Raw genomic sequence first — 17,475 nt, forward strand, 5'->3', positions numbered from 1 at the left:
TGACTCAGAAAGCTTTTAATCTGCATTATACAAAGTTAAAAACACTGCTGGAACAACAGCACTGAAAACCTGAGTCACTTAGAGAAAATGGAAACAGGCTATGAGAGAAAAACGTCTTTACATGTAAGGAACAGGAGCCTTGTAGCATTTTAAAAAGCAACAAGTTTATATTGTAGCATGAGCTTTCATAGACTAGAGCCCTTGTGCACCTGTCAAAGCAAACTCTCATCCACAAAAGCTTATGCTAGAGTAAGATCAGGTTTATCTTCATTCCTTGATTAACAATAAGTTCCTTCAACCTGAAGGCTGTTTGAGCTGAATGTTTTGTCTTTATTAGGTGCCACATGAACCCTGTTTGTTTTCTGCTGCCCCAGCAGAAATCTTGTGGATTTTTTTTTTTACATTACAAATCAACTGTCCCCAGCACTGCCGGAGCACACAGTTCTCTATAAGGCTGAGAGAAGGAGAAAAAAATTGAGAGTCCTTATATACACAAAGATGGAGAAAATTTCTATTGATGCATAAGATAGCAAGTCAATACAAGTCAAACTAGGCAGAATTGTGTTCAGGCATGTAAACCCCATAAGCAGAGCCCCATTAGTACAGCCTTCTTCTCCCCTTGCAGAACCTCTTTGGGACAACTAAATGCACAGAGAAAAAAGCTGGCTGAAGCTTTGAGGCACAATGTTCAGGAGCATTCTTTGTGATCCTTGGTTCCTGGGCAAAAGACCAGCATGGGACTCCAGAATCACTCCTCCTTCACTGGACCACCTCAGTCTCAGCATAGGAGCTGCCACCGCAAGCTGAAGGCCTGAGCCCCATGGTGTGGATGTACACAGTCACCACCATGAGCTTGTTGCCCAAGACCCAGATGGTGTAAACAACAATTCCGGGAATATGTAACAAATTAACAATTCTTTATATTAAGTGCTAAAGTGCAAAGTGTAAAGTGCAAATGAATAAATATACAATATACAATAAATACAATCGGATCTTCTGATTCTTCTGTCCAGACATACAATAAATGTAGTCAAAATTCCTGATTCCAGATGGGGCAGGTGCAGGCACGTATGCCAACCCTGGCATTCCAAACTGCCTTCCTTATGAAAAAAAATGCTTGCATAATTGTTTGTGTTTTAAGTTGAAGTGCTAATTTGATTTTTAATTCAAAGAAAAGCAGAACATAATCTTTTCAATCAGAATCAAACTGTAAGTGGAGGGTGCTGCAGTGCATGGCTGAGAGGAGAGAGACACTTTCTGAGTTAGGAATAGAGGAAATACAGCGCCTATGACAAAATAAGTACATGGCTTGATGGTGACGATAAATGTCAGTGAACTGAATGGATGCCCTTTTGAGGTATTAAATAGCCATACTTCTATATGCTCACCCTTATTTACATTTCAAAGATGAACCAAGGCTAGCATAGGCTAGTTTTTTTTCCTTAAAAGAGTTTTTTTAGTGGTGGTGAGTTTTGTGCATAAAACAGCTCCATCTTGTGGCTACTTGCATTAACTACGAGAAAGAAATTCAAGGGAAAGGGCAATATTCAGGTTCAGTAGCACTTTAAAGACCAGTGTCTTTGTGTGCTAGTGGAAAGAGGCGAGGAAGAGACAAATTTATGCTCTGATCAATTTCACCTTATCTTCCCATGTAACTCTGCACTTGGCACAAGGATAGCTGAATTACCACTCCCCACTGCACCTATAAATGGAGTTCTGTTATCTGAAAATAAGACACAGATACAAGAGCTCAGATTCTTGACCAGCCTCTCTCAGGAATTCAGTAAAAAAGGAGATTATACAAACCATCCTAAAATTAAAGTTACCCAGCTTCTGATTAGCTGACCTGGATGGCCCAGACTAGCCCCATCACGTCAGATCTTGGAAACTAAGCAAAGTCAGTTTTGGCTAGTAGTACTTGGATGCGAGACCACTGAGAAAGTCCAAGGTTACAATGGAGAGGCAGACAATGGCAAACCACCTCTGAATATCTTTTGCCTTGAAAACTCTATGGGGTTGCCCTAAGTTGCCTGTGATTTGAAGGCCCTTTACACACATTGTTGAACAGCTCTTTTAGGCTTGGTAAACTTTCAGAAAATGTACTTTATTTCACACTCAAGGGACCATGATTTCACTGAAATGAAACTGGTGAGTAGTTCTTCCTCCTCCTCACAATTTTAATTTAGCCTTTCCTTGTAGGTACTCTAGATACAGTCCACAAAGGAAATTCTACTGCACAAAATGTACCAAAGGGAATGGATGCTATAAAAGAGGAGCACTTCTACAAAAGGCCATCCTTGGTTGGGACGGGGGTGGTGGTGGTGGTGGTCTGCAATCCACATTCTGTGCATATTCACATTCCAGAAGCCCTGATGATGTCACTTGCAGTTGAAAACCAGAAGCTACAGGGTCTCAGCAGGGCCAAAATCATCTCCAAACATAGCATTTTTGCTATGTTGGGGATGATTTTGCCCCTGCTGAGACTCCATAGCTTCCAATTTTCCAAACAGAAGTGTATCATCAGGACATTCAGAGCACATATGTCATTTTGCCTCGTGCTCCAGTGGCTCCCAAAGTGCCTCCCCAACCTTTTTCCCTGCTAACCAGGTGAGCGGAACTGGGGGGGGGCAAAAGGAGGGGGAGGGGATCCCCCATCTGGGGGCTGGTATCCCTATCCAAGGAGACATCTCATTTCCCCCTTCCCCAACTATTTCCTTTCCCTGAAAGCCCCCATAGCTTCCCCTTTTCCTGCATTCTCCTCTCTTTCCCACCCACCACCAACATACCTTTATCACCCCTTCACCCCGTCTTCAGCTTTCCCTTCTTGCCTCCCCCAGAAGACACTTTCTGTGAAAGCTCTGGCTGATTTATGAAGTGCTAGCTGCCGAGCCAGGCTCAGCGTGGGCAAGTTGGGCAGTACTGACCCGGCTGGGCTGGAGCCTGCTGCATAGTGGGGAACCTGCAAGTTGTTGCAGGGGGCCCCTCACTTTCCCTCCTCCTCACATTCCCCAAGGTAACCTAGAGAGCTTCAGTTGCAGAGTGGGGATCCGAACCTGGGCGCCCCAGATCCTAATCTGAAACGTTAACCCCCTACAACATACTGTCATGGGATGGCTGCTGTTGAACTGTAGCAAGCAGCTTAGTACCATGCCAGTTGCAGGGTAATAAGTCACCTTGGTAAGCCTGGCCCTGCGGAGTCCTCCATCAAAGACCAAAACAGACCTGGAAAGGGCCATGCACCTCCCCCCCCCTGCCTTCTGCCTCGAAGACCAGAAATGCTGTAACAGCTGCCTAGCAATGGGCATTCCTTTCTTAAAGTTACAGGTTCCACTTCTATTGTGTGTGTGTGGGGGGGGGGTATTCCCAATTTATATAAAGATTTTTCTGTAATCCTGGGGCTTTAAAAAGGTTTGTTGGAAGATCTGTCTTGTCTGTCTCTCCAGTCTCTGGCTTTAAATAGGCATAGATTTGACCATGCTGAGAATTAGATACCAATGTTTAAAATAAATAAAACATCGGAAAATAAACACACAAACAGGGAAGAAGGCTAGTATAAATTAGTAGGGGGGGGCGGTGCCAAACAAAAAAAATATTCACCTGCTCATAGAAGATGAAAAATAGAAACAGATTAATCTCCCTGGGGAGGGAGTTCCAAATTTTTGGTGCCACAACCAAGAAGGCCCCTTTTTGGGTTGCCACTCATCTAGCTTCAGATGGTGGGGGCACCAAAAGCAGGGCCTCTGAAGATGACCAGAGTGGATTAGGTTCATATGGGAATAAGTAGCCTTTTTTAAAAAAAATGTATAAGGGTGCTGGTGGCCAAAAAACCCCCCATGTATGGGGGGTTAGAGGCTCCCTGTGCAGAGCCCTTAGGGTTCAGGATTCCTGAAAACAAAGGAAGACAAGCAGAGACTCTAACAAAGGAGCCTGGAAGCAGAGCTGCATTGCTCAGAAGAACCAGAGTTTACTAACTGTTACTCTCATAGAGGAGTGAAAAGTGTGTATTTATCCCACCAAGGAATGTTCACTTGACTGAAGTTCCAGCTTTACCCTGTTCACTTTATATCATATTGCCACCCTGACAAAGGGAGACTGATTCTCAGAGGTTTATATTGTGAAAAAATTGCTGGTCTTTAAGGTGCTACTGGATTCCAGCCTTGCTCTTCTACCACAGATCAATGTGGCTGCCCACCTGAAACTATCTCCATCGTGACTTAACTGTTCGTATGTTGTTCATTGTGAAAGAACAGAAACTTCAGGCACAGCTTTTCAGTAGGTGCCGTAACAGCTAATTTTGCTAAATCATTGGATCCAATTGTTTTGAAAACATAGCCTTCAGTTGTGCCAACCCTCTTCAGTTATGCTTTCTGAATATTTAGTAAAGAAAAATGATGTTACTGCCAATCTCCACTCCACACACTTCTTATGTATGCATTCCATTTCTCCCTTGCTGTTTATCATTTCTCTATAATGCTGACTCATGCCAAAGAATGAGCAGGTAATACTTGAAATAAATGCTGTCAGGATAGTCAAGGTGTCTACAGTTCCATACTGAAAGTGTGGTCTTACTTCTGGAGCGTTATTGGTGAAGGCTCACAGGCCAGTGGCAAAGAACATGCTCTATGTGGTGAAGCCCCAGGTTAAGTTTCTCGTGTCTCCAGTTCAAAGAGAGTGAGGCTGCAAAAGGCCTCTGTCTGAGTCTTTGGGGAGTGCTGCCAATCAGAGTAATCAAAACTAGGTTAGCTACACCAGTAGTATACTCTAAAGCAACTTCATGCAATGAAACTGGTACTTCAAGGGTTTGTTCAAGTAATCTCTTTATTATTAATCAAATGCAGTTATTTATAGATCATGGTTTCTTGATACTTTGAAGTATCTTTTTGAGACCTTCCAAAAAGAAAAAGTTTACAATTTTACAGAGAAACTGACGCTGCTACCTCCCTGAGCTATTAACATGAAACAATGTAGAGACAGCTTGGGCCATTTACAACTATGAATGACATGACACTTTAATGCAACATTCGCTTATGTTGCAGAGGAGGATCATAAGTCTTCTTCCAGTTCCAATACTGCCAATACCAGTGGTTCTTAACTTGTGTGGAAGGAATCCACTCTAACTCTCTTTTAGGGTCTCTTCCAATATATTTCTGAAGGTCTGCCAACATTCTGTTACCAACAGCATCCCTTTCTCTTGCTGAACTCCTCCAGGTGCCAGGCCTGTTCTCTCTGCCTGTCCTCGTGTGCTGTCAGCAGTCTGGAATAAGTACATCAGAAGGGAAGGGGAAGACTAAGATTTTTTAAAAAAACAAAAACATGGTCAAGTTCTGGTAAGTCAGTTAACTGGGGAGGAAAAACATGTTATTCAATTTACACACAACAAAAAGGTGGTATTGTGCTAAGAAGCCGCTTATAGCCATTGTAGTGAAATTCATTTATACAATTCATTTCATTTTAAGTTAAAATATCTTGGGTTAGGCTTTTAAGACTTTTCTTTCTTTTAGGAGACTGGGGCTGGTCAGCACTGTCTATTCTGGCCAGATAAGAGGCCTTGAACCACAGGAGCAAACCTGAAACAGCCTTCAAGGACAAAGCTTGATGGAGGCTGGCACCAGCCACCTGGGTTGCTAGCATGTGGCCTTATGAGCAGGGGCGGCGCCAGGGTTTCTGGCGCCCGAGGCTGGGGGCAGCATCAGGTCTGTTGCTGCCCCTACATGCGTCCAGGATGGGTTGCAGCTCACTGATGATACGTTGGATGGGTTTGAGCTGGGAACCATCCTGGAAAATGATACCTCTCTCTCAGAAGCCCTGGGTGGAAGACCTTTCTTTGCCTACAGACAGCCCCCCAATCTTAAACAACTTCTCACTTACAATCATGAATCAGCTAGCAGAGTCACCAGCACAGGTACCAGGCCCTGAAACAGACCCAGATGCCAGCTCTGCCCCTATATCTACCCAGGGAATACAATTACAGGACCCAATGACATCAACTACACTGTCTCTGGCTCTTACAGCTGCTCATCCTCCAATCTGATATATGCCCTCATGTGCCAACAATGTCCATCTGCTCTGTACATTGGACAAACCAGCCAACCTCTACGCAAAAGAATAAATGGACACAAATCTGACATTAGAAATGGCAACGTCCAGAAACCAGTGGGAGAACACTTCAATCTACCAGGACATTCCATCAAAGACTTAAAGGTCACTGTAGTTCAACAGAAACCTTTCAAAAACAAAATCCAACAGGAAGCTGCTGAATTGGAATTCATATGTAAATTTGACTCTGTCAAGCTGGGACTGAATAGGGACTATGAACGGTTATCTCATTATCACAGGTAACTGATTTCCTTTACAGAAGCAAGATCAAGGGGAGTTCAGTGGCACCTGGCGTGGGCTTTCGAGGATCACAGTTCTCTTCGTCAGAAGCATCTGGCGGGGAGAGCTGTGATTCTCGAAGGCTTGTGCTGCAGTGGAATTGGTTGGTCTTGGAGGTGCTACTGGACTCTTTTTGATTTTGCTACTACAGACTAACACAGCTAACTCCTCTGAACCTTTACAGAAGCAAACTGATCTCCATAGGTATCTAGAAAAGATTTCCAAATATCTAAGTATAAGTCCATGCACAGATGCCTTCTATATGCGATATGTTCAGGGCTTTTTTTCAGCGGGAACGCAGTGGAACGGAGTTCCGGCACTTCTTGAAAATGGTCACATGGCTGGTGGCCTCGCCCCCTGATCTCCAGACAGAGGGAAGTTTAGATTGCCCTTCGCGCCGCCACACCGGCCATGTAACCATTTTCGCCGAGGGTCATTTAAACTTTAAAAAAACTCCCCCCTTGTTCCAGCTGACCCAAAGTGACGTCATTGTGTGGTCCTGAGTTCCACCACTGAGTTCCACCACCTCTTTTCCCAGAAAAAAAGCCCTGCCTATTTGCTAATAGTGTTTTTGTAGCCAGCGCTGTTTTTTTTGTTTGCTTTTTTATGTTTTTCACTAATAATTTTTTTAAAGGGGGGGATCACTCTCACTTATTTTGATCTGTAGGGATCATCACAATGCTCTCATTTCTCGTCATCTGGCATCCAAATGTTAATTACTAGCCTAGATCCATGCTAGATTTTAGCAAGTTTGCTGCAGTTACAAGAGCAAAACAGAAAATAATAACTGTGCTTATATACCATTCTTCTGGACAGATTAGTGCCCCATTCAAAGCAATGAACAAAGTCAGTGTTATTATTATTCCCACAATAAAGCTGGGGAGCTGGGGCTGAGAGGAGTGGCTTACCCAAGACCACCTCATGGCAGTAGTGGGATTCGAACCAGCAGAGTGCCAATTCACAACCCAATCACTTTCCCAGCCCTGGGAGGAGTTTGCACCCACCTGGCCATATGCAGCATAGATTCCAGAATGTTATAGCCAGTCATTGCACTGCACTCATAGAAGACAACCTGGTATTCCTGCCAAGGAGAGCAAAAGGTAACCTCAACCAATATTCCCAATTCACTTCACCCAGCCCTCTATGAGAATAACACATCACCTATAAATGTAAAGCATGCAAGGGATTCTTTTCTTAATTAACCTTCATAAATGCTGAAGATGCTTTGCTTTACCAAATGCTAAATGCACTAATTCCCTATGAGGTGCCAATGAGATCACCCAACAGTGAAGGAAAAATGGCTAAGGAAACTTTACTATTAGGATTACTTCACAGATTATTTTAGGTGCATGCCTAAGGAGTTTAAAGTATGCACTTCTTTTTTTTAAGGTATAAAGGCAGTAAGAAATACACACTGCATGTGTCATACAAGTCAGATCTGCCAGGGAGTCAGTGTTGGTTGCAGCCCCCTTTTGAGCAAACATTCAGTGACAACATGGATTTACCACCCAGAGTATAACATTAATAAAATATTTGGAGGTTGGGAGGCTAGTCAGGGATATTTGCCATACAAAGAAACTGAGTATGTTTGAGTACAAGTGTGCACACAGAAAACATAGTTCAGGAGATGGTATCTGACCCCTCCACATTGTGACCCATGTTATTCACTGGATTTTGGCACATCAAATATTGAATTGGCCCCACTGGGAGAGTAGCTTATACTTAATTAGCCCACACTTCAATTATGTGATTCAAGATTCATTCCTATACAATTATTTTCAGTGAGACCATTTGCAAAGACCAAAGCAGCTCTGCAGCTGAATACAGGGGGGAAACCCCAATCTCCAGCACTTACTGGGACACTAAGCCAATCCACACGCTACCACATAGGTGATTTTTCATGCTGTTCCAGTATGCTCATAGGAAGCAATCATGATGGTTTGTGATTATTTCCCACACATTGCCACCCCAGTCCTACCTACATGTTTATTCTAAAGTACCTTTGATTGCAGCAGCACTGGCTTCCATGGTACTCTTAGACCTGCTGTACAAGAATTAAACTTTCCAAAATAAATCTTACGTCACCAGTTTCAGTGCACTTCAGTGGTTGCAGAAGCGCTTGGAAGCACTTCCATAGACAGAAGAGTTCTCTTGCTGTTACTAAACAGTGGTGCTAGCATGAGAGAGGCTATGAACTTCATGGGGGGGCGGTGGGGGGGGGGAAAGATTTGTGCCAGCAGAGCAGGATGCAGGAACCACACCTTCGCTAGCTTTTCCCCCTCAGACCTGAACACATTTGGTGACTTCTTGTCTGCTGCATCCATTTTGTTTCCAAGCAGAAATACCACTGCACCATCTTCAATCCGATCCTATAGAACAAAAGCAGTAACAAAATATTTTTTTCTAAATGCCATGCTTGTGACTGAGAGGATAACTTCCTAGTGCTGCCCCAAACTCTGTTTATGTAAGATACATCACCAGTTCACAGGAGCTCATCTGCCAGTGAAGGCCTCCGCTGGGAAAAAGGCAATTTCTCCACCGGCCTTTCCTTCTACCCTTTCTCTCCCTACAATCATGACAGAAGCTATCAAGGATTCCTCCTGGGTCTCACTCCAGCAAAGCTAATAGGCTCTTTATAGGGTTCTGTGTGCCCCATCCCCTCATCCCATAACCTTATGAAACTTCCGACTTTTACCAGCACAGGTTTGCTGTCTCATTGCTAGGTAGAAAAAAAAATAACTCTCCTTATGCAATGTACAACTGCTGTAAAAGACTACTGTAATGATTCCAAGTAAATATGTGCATGTGTCTTTAAATGCTTGGTCTGAGCTAGGTGAAGAGTGGGGGTGAGAGAGGGAAGAGTGAGTGATGTGATTGGTTGATGACTGAGAGTGTGGGCGGAGTGAATGCAGTTTAGACTGACAGTGCAGGGAGAAAGGTTTCAGTCAGAAGAAAGCAGGCTAGCTGTGTGCTGCCTGAATATGTTGAAGTATTCATGAGAGAAATAGAACCTGTGTGGAACCTGAACTGAGCATGTTTGTGAAAGGACACTCAGTCAGGGAAAGAGAGGCCAGCTGTGTGCTGCCTGAGCAGGTTTCATATTTCTGTGAATGAGAGTCAGGGAAAGAGAGGCTAGCTGTGTGCTGCCTATATTTGAAGTATTTGTGAGAGAACTATTGAGTCTAGTGAAGGAGGCTAACTGTGTGTGAAGCCTTAGAAGAGATCTGTGTGAATGAGTTTATAGGAAGTAACTTTAAGAACTACTTTTATGAAACCAATACGCTTCTTGAAAAATAAATATTTATTTTGTTTTGTTATATCCCAGTGTAGCTGTCATTGCTATATCCCATTCATATCCTCAGGGCCACATAGAACCACGAAGGAGCCTGACGCTTAAACACGTTACCAAAGGGGAAATTTGAATAAAATATTTTGGAATAATATATTCCTGGTGGCAGCAAACTACCTAGAGGGTGTAAGGGGAAGATTAAAAGAAAAATCTACCCCAAAGAAAATACAGGTCATAACAACTACACTTTCTTCCCCTGGATTTCTGGAGGGCAACCTACTCTCCCGCAAACAGACATTATTTAAAAGTTCCACAATATTAAAGGACAAGCAGGGGACTCATAAGGACTTGTGGGGGGGCCTCTCATTTCCCCCTCCCCACAATTTCCATTTTCCCTTCCCTCAAAGCCCCTATAGCCTCCCCCCTTTTCTTGCTTCCTTCTCTCCTTCCCACCCACCCACCCCTTATCTGCTCCCTCATCTTCGGCTGTGTTTATTATTTACCTCACTTATACTCCACCTTTCTCCCCAATGGGGTCACAAAGCACCTGTCTCCCCAATGGGTGGGTTACAGCATTTTCCTTTCCCCTCAACAATCATGTGAAATAGTAAGAGGAGAATGTGATCCGACTCCAGAGTCACCCAAATTTGCTACCATAGCAGAATAAGGATTTGAACTTGGGTCTCTCAGATCCTAGTTTAAAACATTAACCACTACATCACACTGGCTTCCTTTGGGTAGCTGCTGTTGAACAGTTACAAGCAACAAGGACTGGGTAAGTCATGCAAATCAGGTGGTAGGAAGTCTTCTGGTGGTTGCTGCCAGGCCTGGCCCATGAGTCATGGCCAAAACAGCCCTGGAATGGCGCTGCCCCTCCTCCTGCCTTTTAATGACAGAAATCAAGGTTGGAAGGCTGACAATACTGTGTGGTTGCCTAGAAGCTGACATAAATTGCATTTGTTTCATAAATCTGCAGGCTCTGCTTCTATTATTGGGAGGGGCGGGTTAGATTTCAGATTCTTCTGTAAACCTGGGGTTTTTCTCTGGTTTGTAGAAAAGTTGTCTATCTATGTCTCCAGTCTCTGGAATTAAATATCCACATATAGGGCCAGAGTGAGAATTAGACATTTTGACAGGATGCTTTCCCAAAGACTAGCAAATCTATGTCCAATTTGTTCTAACCTGGACGCACATCATCCAGTTTCGGACTGCCATGAAAGAGCACTCTGCAGTAATGTCATACATAACCAGGATGCCATCCACATTTCGGAAATACTGCTTCGTGATACTTCGGAACCTATTGTGAAACCAAATCCAAGAGTGTTGATTGATTCGTGTATTTACAGTCCTCCTTCTCTAGAGCCTTTGTATTGCTAACAACATATATTTCTTGAAACAGACAACCATCTCCACTCACAGATGTGAAAATTGGAGACAGGAGCTCTGGAAGATTAACATAGCATTTCCTTAGGAGGAGTTTAAGAGAATAACAGATCAGTGCAACAAGCAATTACAGGGCATGCAGATAACTGTTTCTCCAGTAAAGCTATCCTGCACTTTTCTTGCTGCTCAATATGGATTACCTGTAACTGTCACAAGGAACAGCACTGTTTCAGCACACACCTCATTGCTGTAATTGGGAGAAAAAAACCTTAAAGAACCTTTAAAACTGGGGAAAGTGGCAGAGGTACACCTAAGAGAAGGGGCCTCATTCATTTTACAGGAAGATTACTCTGTTTTAGAGAAAATTGGGCATGGGAGATATTTTAAAGAGAAGGTACATTTGAAATCATGTTTATGTATTTGACATTTGGTAGTTCTCATTCATAACATTATTATTCTCCTTGGTTAATACACACCTGGTTCAGAGAACACTTGATGACCCATCAGTGAGATCGGTATTTCTGTAGATAGCATCAAAACATACACCTACTGCATATATATTTTCTAGCAGTCAGTCCCATGCCCCATCCCCTGTTGTTCTACACACAAGCTGGGGTTCCCCATTGTGTTTGTGGTTATATATGTACTACCATCCCCTTTAAATGCTCTGAAACTAGCTGGGATTGTGACAATTCAGAAAATAAGTGGAAGTGGGCTTCATGACTAAGTATGGATTTGAACCCAGATCCTAATCTGACACTTAAACTACTACACTGACTTTTGAATGGTCTCCAGAACAAATACTTCAGGAAGAAATGGAGCATGTCAATAGATTGAATCCCGTGATCTGTCAGCAGGTGTTGACCATCAGAACTTCCTGTCTTAATGTGTTAATGACGACCTGACAGAGAAGTTGGAAATAAGGAAAGGAACCAGACAAGGATGTCCACTATCGCCGCTTTTGTTTGTGATGGTCTTAGAAGTATTACTGAGGAGTATTAGAGAAGATGATAGTATAAAAGGAATAAAAATAAAAGGATCCTCCTATAAATTGAGAGTATTTGCAGACGATGTGATGTTTATAGTGGAAGACCCTCTACAAACCTTGCCAAGACTGCTGGACAAAATAAAGGAGTTTGGAGATTTGGCGGGTTTCTACATAAACAAAAAGAAGTCAAAAATAATAACCAAAAATATGACTAAGAAGAAACAACAAGAATTAAGTGAATTAACAAACTGCGAAGTGGTACACAGAACTAAATATTTGAGGATAGAGCTGACAGCTAAGAATATAGACTTGTTTAAGAATAACTATGAAAAGCTCTGGACTCAAATTGAAAGAGACATGATAAAATGGAATAAATTAAATTTGTCGTGGTTAGGTCGAATTGCCACAATTAAAATGAATGTACTGCCCAGAGTGATGTTTTTAATGCAAACAATTCCAATTGTGAAAGATAAGAAACAATTTGAAAAATGGCAGAGGAAGATATCAGAATTTGTCTGGGCAGGAAAGAAACCAAGAGTCAAGATGAAAGTTCTTTGTGATGCTAAGGAAAGAGGAGGAATTCAGTTACCTGATCTAAGACTTTACCATGAAGCGATATGTTTGGTGTGGCTAAAAGAATGGGTGTCTTTGACCAATCATAAGTTATTAACATTGGAAGGACATAATAAATTATTTGGATGGCACGCATATATGTGGTACGGGAAGCATAATATGGATGCAATGTTTCAGCACCACTACCTGAGAAGGAATCTACTGTCAACCTGGCTTAAGTACAAGAAATGTATAGAGCTAAAGAAACCACTTTGGATTGTTCCAGCTGAAGTAATCAACCCAAATATGGAATATCAGGGAAAGGAATGGCTTACCCTCAAAGAATTAACAGTATTAGAAAACGATGGGTTGAAACTTAAGCGAAATGAGGAGTTGCCATTTAAATATGGTTGGTTACAATATAGACAAATTAAAGATTTATTTGATTCAGAACATAGAAAGAATGGTTTTAGAATTAAAAATTCAGAACTAGAGGAACTATTATTGGGGGATAATAGTAAAGCAATATCTAAAACGTATAAGTTGTTATTGAAGTGGTTTACAGAAGATGAAACAGTCAAGGTGCAAATGGTAAAGTGGGCCATAAATTGCAATAAGGAAATAGCGATGAAAGCATTGGAACAACTATGGAAAAATACTTTAAAAATATCAACTTGTACCAGTATTAAAGAGAACGGTTATAAAATGCTGTATAGATGGTACTTAACACCGAAAAAATTAGCCATAGCTAACAAACAGTTATCAAATAAATGATGGAAATGTAAGGAGCATGAAGGTTCTCTATTTCATATGTGGTGGACTTGCCAAAAGGCTAGAGACTTCTGGTCTAGAATATGTGCTGAAATGTCTTTGATATTACAATACAATGTTGCTAAAAATCCAGAAATGTTATTACTATCTTTACATTTAGAAGATGCTAATAGAAATGATAAGATATTGTTGTATTATATGATAGTAGCAGCAAGAATTTTATATGCTCAATACTGGAAAAAAGAAGAAGTACCGAATATTGAAGAATGGACAAGGAAGCTGCTGTACATGGCCGAAATGGACAAATTAACTAGAAATCTGAAAGAGCAAGATCCAGAATTTTTTCTGGAAGAAGTTTAATAAACATTTGGAAAAGAAATGCGATGTTAACGGACAATTGTGGTCTTTGGAGGGATTTTAAATTTTATTTAGTAAGATTTTAACGAAGGGAATATATATAAGATCTCTACCATGGGTAACATAAAATAATTGTATTATAGTGAAAGAATAATCTCTATGAATAAACAGGGGGTTTGAGTGTTGTTGGAAGTCAATAGAGAAAAGGGGGAGGGGAGGGGTGGGGTTATATATTTAGAAAGGTTAAATTTGGATAAGTTGTATGTATTAACCAACTATTTTATATCACCTCATCCAATAAAATCTATTTTAAAAAAAAGAACTTCCTGTCTTTTTCTTCCATGTAGCAGTCCCTTCTGACTTCAGAAAAATTTGTTTTCAGGGCTGCAGGACCTGAATAACGTGATGGTCATGTACATGGGGACGATGCAGTGAGGGAAGAAAAAGATGGCAAAATTACTCCCTCCTGACTCTTGAATGAGAAAACCTGTGGATGGAACAATTTCATCCTTGTCCTGCTGCAGCCTCCTGACCCATTCCTCCATGTGGTACCCATAAGACAAGGAATAAACTTTCCTAGGTTTGAAGAGGATTGATGGAGGGGGAGCTGGGAAGGTGTGCAGTACTTCTGTGGTCCTCATGATGGCTTCAACCCATGAGAAGACTAAATTTGACAGATTTTATTTTTAAAAAAGTAATGCCACTTTAGCAATGGTAGTATTGTACAAAGAAGAGCGAAATGCATGTGTGTGCTCGTTTGCTTTCCTAGTTATTGCTATGCAATTGCAAACCACCTTCATATCTACCTCTCTCCCGCCCCAACAGACTTATAGGATTCTTCTTCCCAACCAGTGTCTGGAACCTCACAGCAGGAAATGCAACTTGTTAAGGACTTGGAGTTAAGAAGCAATAAGTAGAAAAAGACAAGTAGAAGCTGCGAATCTGAGCCAGAATCATCCTCTTACACGTAGCTTTCCCCTCACTTGCAGGATGTGATCTATTTCCTGAAATGCTATTGCTCTCGAAAGATTGTAGTATGTTCTTTTTAGAACATTTTAATTAGCTCAACTAGAGAGCGTTAAGTTGTTAAAGATCCTGTCATTCTGGCAGCATAGAAGGCCTTGAATGGCCAAGGAGAGTCTGTACTGGGAGACTGCTAGACAGCAAACAAGACTATTGTTACTACTACAATGTGGTGGAACAGAGGATGACAGACACAAACACTCTATGAATATGACTGCCGATTTTTTTCCAAGCAAATTTTGTGCTGTTCATTGCAGCACGATAAGCAAATAAATAAATAAATAATCACGAATTATTTGCAGCCAGACACAGTTCTGGAATGAGTATTCCTATAGGACATATAAATTTGCATACACATGCTTTTCACATTCACACTTTATATGTTTAGGTGTATAGTAGAATTATACATTACACAGAAATGAGCATAAAAACACCCCAAAACTTGTATGCACATTTATGAGGCTAAATGCACATCTGCAATCCTGTGTCATTAAAAACAAAACAAAACCTGGGACTAGACTTAGAGCAAAAAAAATAGATGGTAAGGAAAAGCTTTGGTACCCTTCTCTACTGCAAATAGCCATCGTTGGAAGCAGCTTTTCTTTTTAAAAAGTACTGTTTTGTTATATGTATTCCTCTGCAATTTATAGAGCTGATCTTAAAAGCGTACACCTGAAAATGTAATGCGTGAAGTGTCCAATGCTAGTTAAGAATCTTCTGTGTGAAAAAACGACAGGCATTTGCAGGGATACAGTAGTCTCTTTGTAGCCTGAAAGGCTACAAATGGCATCTGATATTTTGGACTACCATTCTCATCTATTTTTTTTTATCTTCAGTACCATTAGACACTTTCAGAACACAGCAATATCCACATGGCAGAACATCTTACCTCTCCTGTCCAGCTGTATCCCACAACTGTAAAACCACCTGTGTGTTATCAACCATCAAACTCTTCACCTGGTAGTCAATGCCTAGAGAAGAAACAATAAACCCAGTGAGCCTAGGCAAGGATCACAATGTCCAAGGGACAGTGAGTTGCCTTTTGATTTGGAAGCCCTAGGCTAACATCTTGCTTGTGCCCGTACAAACGTACATAAAAATGCCAGAAGATGCTGCATCCCCCCCGCCCCCCGTGTTATGGACAGATATATTTATTCGCCTTCAGGAATGAGCACATGAAGAAAACGGTTCCATGGGGTTTGCAGGGCTTGCAGCAAAATCTACCTTTTTCATAATGCTTCCCACTCAACAGCTGCAATCCCTCTACTCTTCTTCCCCAAAAGTTTCAATGTTTTACAAATGGATTGTAAAAATATAAGATACTATTTTTCACATTACAGACAGCAAAGATCAATAGTTAACTATCAGTTCATGAACTCTTCAAGAGCTTAGAGTACAAAAACAAAAAGGAAAATTGTAGGGAGAAGAACATCATTTACTGAAGGGGGTGTATTTGAACAGACACATAGTAGAGTTTTGCCTGTAGGGACACATTTTTACAGGTTGTTTAGCACTATATTGCTCTAACCTTAGAGTTGCCAGGTCCTGTGGGGCCAAAATGGGGGGGGGGGGGGAGGTACTCTCCCTGTGCACGTGCGAAGAACATGCATGTTCCTGTGTCACTGGAAAATGACATTATTTCTCAGCATGACACAAACGCTAGATCACATCAGGGGTTGACTATCTAAAAAACACCCCCAATTTTTTTTTTTTAGAAAATTTGCCCACAGCATGACCTGGCACTTCACATCATGCTGGAAATGATAACATTTTCCAGCACTGTGGAAGCATGTGATTTGCACACATGCTTCAGGCTTACCCCACACACACACCAGCCAGATGAGCAGTGGCAGGGTGAAGAGGCTGGCAGAGGAAAGGGATCCCCCACTACTGCAGAGGATCTGACAAGCTTGCCTATGCTGGATGGCCTACGGCAGCCCAATCTCTACAGATCTTGGAAAGTAAGCAGGGTTGACCCTGGTCAGTACTTGTGTGGGAGACCACCAAGGAAGTCCAGGGTTGCTATGCAGAAGCAGGCAATGGTAAACCACCTCTGAAATCTCTTGCCTTGAAAACCCTTCAGGGTTGTCATAAGTGAAGCCACATGACTTGATAGCCCTTTACACACATCACACGGTATTATAGTTTGGAACCATTGTTTAAGTTTTGTTTGCTGCTAAATATGGAAAAGGAATCCTTCAGCAATACCAAGATTGTAGTGTGGAACCACCCATTGTCTTTTACCAGAGGGCTGACTACTCAACACAATTTGACTTGTCCTCAGTTGTGATGGAATAGGCAACTCAGCATACCTTGGACACTGAGGGGCGCTCTCTCTCGGTGTATGTGTTACTCTCTTGATAAGTAAGCTGTTTCTCGATTCGTTTTCGTTTTCTCGGCCATGTCGGACGCTCCTCTCCGCAGGTCCGGGAGGAAGCGCCCGAGCAGCCTGACCGGGCGGCTGACCTGCAAAGGTTAGCCCCCAAGACTCCCAGTGAGGGTGTCAGGGTTTAGAGCGCGACGGGAAGAACCCCCCGAAGTCGATGCGGGGGGTAATTTGCCCGTTTGCTCCTATGGAGGCCAGCAGACTTGTGCAGCACTTCACGCGCTGCCAGGCCATGGAGAACGGCAAAAAGCAGATCTAAGGTGAAAACCTGTAAGTAGTGAATCCCTTCTGTTACTACAAGCGTATGCGAAGGATTGGTGGGATTTGAAGCTAAGAAGGCTTGGATTTCTT

The 17,475-nt window shown here is 42.1% G+C and overlaps 1 protein-coding gene across 1 annotated transcript in view; it reads right to left on the minus strand.

Annotated features, from left to right (window-relative positions):
* Positions 1–4,871: 4,871 nt before the first annotated feature.
* The window catches only part of CRACR2B (calcium release activated channel regulator 2B), a 78,250-nt gene continuing 65,646 nt past the window's right edge, over positions 4,872–17,475 (minus strand). Inside the window, 5 exon segments of the mRNA XM_054970187.1 lie at positions 4,872–5,254; positions 7,380–7,456; positions 8,637–8,744; positions 10,847–10,961; positions 15,628–15,709. Of these exon segments, the coding sequence (XP_054826162.1) occupies positions 5,170–5,254; positions 7,380–7,456; positions 8,637–8,744; positions 10,847–10,961; positions 15,628–15,709 (467 nt within the window). The 3' untranslated portion in view covers positions 4,872–5,169.

This window comes from Eublepharis macularius, chromosome 2 (assembly GCF_028583425.1).
Source record: "Eublepharis macularius isolate TG4126 chromosome 2, MPM_Emac_v1.0, whole genome shotgun sequence".
NCBI classification, from domain to species: Eukaryota; Metazoa; Chordata; class Lepidosauria; order Squamata; family Eublepharidae; genus Eublepharis; species Eublepharis macularius.